This window comes from Limulus polyphemus, unplaced genomic scaffold (genome assembly GCF_000517525.1).
Source record: "Limulus polyphemus unplaced genomic scaffold, Limulus_polyphemus-2.1.2 Scaffold2049, whole genome shotgun sequence".
NCBI classification, from domain to species: domain Eukaryota; kingdom Metazoa; phylum Arthropoda; class Merostomata; order Xiphosura; family Limulidae; genus Limulus; species Limulus polyphemus.
The window spans coordinates 189,842-192,539 of NW_013667659.1; the positions used below are offsets into that span (position 1 = coordinate 189,842).

Consider the following 2,698-nt stretch of genomic DNA (forward strand, 5'->3'; position numbering starts at 1 on the left):
ATTTAAGATTGATAATTGTTTCATATTTAAGATTGATAATTGTTTCATATTTAAGATTGATAATTGTTTCATATTTGAGATTGATAATTGTTTCATATTTAAAATTGATAATTTTTTTATTCAGCTTACGTTAGAGCCCCACAGTGGCACAGCGGTATGTCTCTAGACTTACATTGGTTTTCAATACTCATGGTGGACAGATAGTCTATTTTGCAGCTTTTTGTTTAACTACAAATTATACGAATTATTTGCATTTAAATTCTTACTGAAAAAAAGTAAGTGAGAAGAAAAACTTAAATCTGTAATGTTTTCCAAGTTTCATTGTAATTTAACCAAACACTGGTCTGGTAACAATCACGTTATGTGATGGTTGATAATACTAACCACTGAGCAGATATAGTGGAAAGAGAATTAAGTTACATAATTTTACATGATTTTATGTATTGGTCAGTGGAACGAATAAAATGAAGTATGTCATTACGATTATTTTGCTTTACATTATTAGTCATTAGACAACTGTAAAATAATCTTAATTATGTTATTGTTGGACATCAAGTACTTATGTTGAATGCACAAGTAAATTCATGACGGATAAAAGTTCTAGGTCTTACTGAATATCCGTTTTTGAAGATAAAATACATAACTGAAGAATAAATAATGTTAAGAACAGTTAAACAACATGTTACATATTATTGATTATTGTAAGTTGCAAGTGGACAGAGGCTCACAGTGCATAAATAATGTTAAGAACAGTTAAACAACATGTTACATTTTATTGATTATTGTAAGTTGCAAGTGGACGGAGGCTCACAGTGCATAAATAATGTTAAGAACAGTTAAACAACATGTTACATATTATTGATTATTGTAAGTTGCAAGTGGACGGAGGCTCACAGTGCATAAATAATGTTAAGAACAGTTAAACAACATGTTACATATTATTGATTATTGTAAGTTGCAAGTGGACAGAGGCTCACAGTATCAGAAACATCAACTTTTAATGAATACTTACTGATATAGGCTTTATCAATTTCCAGTAAACTTGTTTTTTTGTATTTGTTTGTTTTTTTCTTTTATTTGAAAGAGGCGAATGTTTATCATAGTTAATCTATTTTGATTTTTCCAGAAAAAGCTTCTCTTCAATCACGGACGCGGTATTTAGCGGTAAACCTGTCTTAATTCGGTCCCCATCTCTCAGATGGCTTAAACAAGGTAATAGAGCTCGAATCGAAAACAGGGCCAACAGGGAGGTGCATTCTGACAAAACGCAGAGAATCATGGGTAATTCGGAACCTGCTTCAAAACCACCAGATGGTGACTCATTTGCCTCTCATAAAATAAAAGTTGTTGGAACAGGTAAAATATCAAGTGTAATGTTAAAGTTGTTGGAACAGGTAAAATACCAAGCGTAATATTAAAGTTGTTGAAACAGGTAAAATACCAAGTGTAATATTAAAGTTGTTGGAACAGGTAAAATACCAAGTGTAATGTTAAAGTTGTTGGAACAGGTAAAATACCAAGTGTAATATTAAAGTTGTTGGAACAGGTAAAATACCAAGTGTAATGCTAAAGTTGTTGGAACAGGTAAAATACCAAGTGTAATTATTAATTAAACTATGCAACATTTTATCGTTTAACCCCGCCTGTTAAAATGTGACAGTTTTCAAAGACAGAGCCACATAATCTCCATGGAAATTAAATGCTTCCTTAAAACATCTTGATTGTTTATGCAAGCACGAGGGCAGATAAACTAAAGAACTAACATCAGGAGTAAGTTACCATTGTTTCTTGCTATCATATGATACAATCCTTGCAAGGAAAATATATTTATTTATTTAGTATACAAATAGAGCTATGGCCTAAACCAATAAGAGGCTCCCATCAAATGTTACTGACCGACTCACAAATAGAAATTACCCAAGTATCTTTAAGTGTTAGTTGAAAAAAAACGCTTAACAGAAACTAATGCTTGTGAGTGCGCTAAATGTACAATAAAATCTATGATGCATACAATCAGATTCTAATGACAGAGTACATTCAGAAGTTCCTCTAATTCGTTAAACTTGTCATACAGATTGTTATAAAAATCAGCATGACCAGATTCTTCATGAGCCGCGAAGTCCATTAGTAGTCCACTAGCTTTCCAGCTTCTTTTGGAAACAGCAACAGTACCAGATTTCATGATTTAATATGTGATAAAAGGTACTCTAGAAATAACACAAGTGCCAGGTTTTAAGAACTATTCAATGTTAGAATTCTGGGGGGTTCCATAAAGCCTGAAACTACAATAACAGCCTTAAAGGTACTCTAGAAATAACACAAGTGTCAGGTTTTAAGAACTATTCAATGTTAGAATTCTGGGGTTTCACTAAGCCTGAAACTACAATAACAGCCTTAAATATGAAACTTCAGACAACTTTGAATGACAAACACCGCAAGTGATTTATATTAAACTTCAGGCTGTCTTTGATTTATTTAGAACATTCTATTTAAACATTTAAAACTTCTCTACTCTTTTTGTGTTTCGATGTCAAGGTTACATAGGTTATCACATGATTAAAGAAATGAAAATATTTTTTTGCGAAAACACACACACACACACACCTATATATATATATATATATATATATATATATATATATATATAAAAATATCTATAATATGTATATTATTGTATACTATATATATATATATATTA

At 30.9% G+C, this 2,698-nt stretch overlaps 1 protein-coding gene across 3 annotated transcripts in view; it reads left to right on the forward strand.

Moving 5' to 3' along the window:
• LOC106465781 (TOG array regulator of axonemal microtubules protein 2-like) overlaps positions 1 to 2,698 on the forward strand; it is a 42,502-nt gene that overhangs the window by 18,239 nt on the left and 21,565 nt on the right. For all 3 annotated transcript variants that reach the window (XM_022393718.1, XM_013926016.2, XM_022393717.1), the window contains one exon: positions 1,127 to 1,356. In XM_022393718.1, the coding sequence (XP_022249426.1) occupies positions 1,127 to 1,356 (230 nt within the window). The remainder of the gene's footprint in view (positions 1 to 1,126; positions 1,357 to 2,698) is intronic.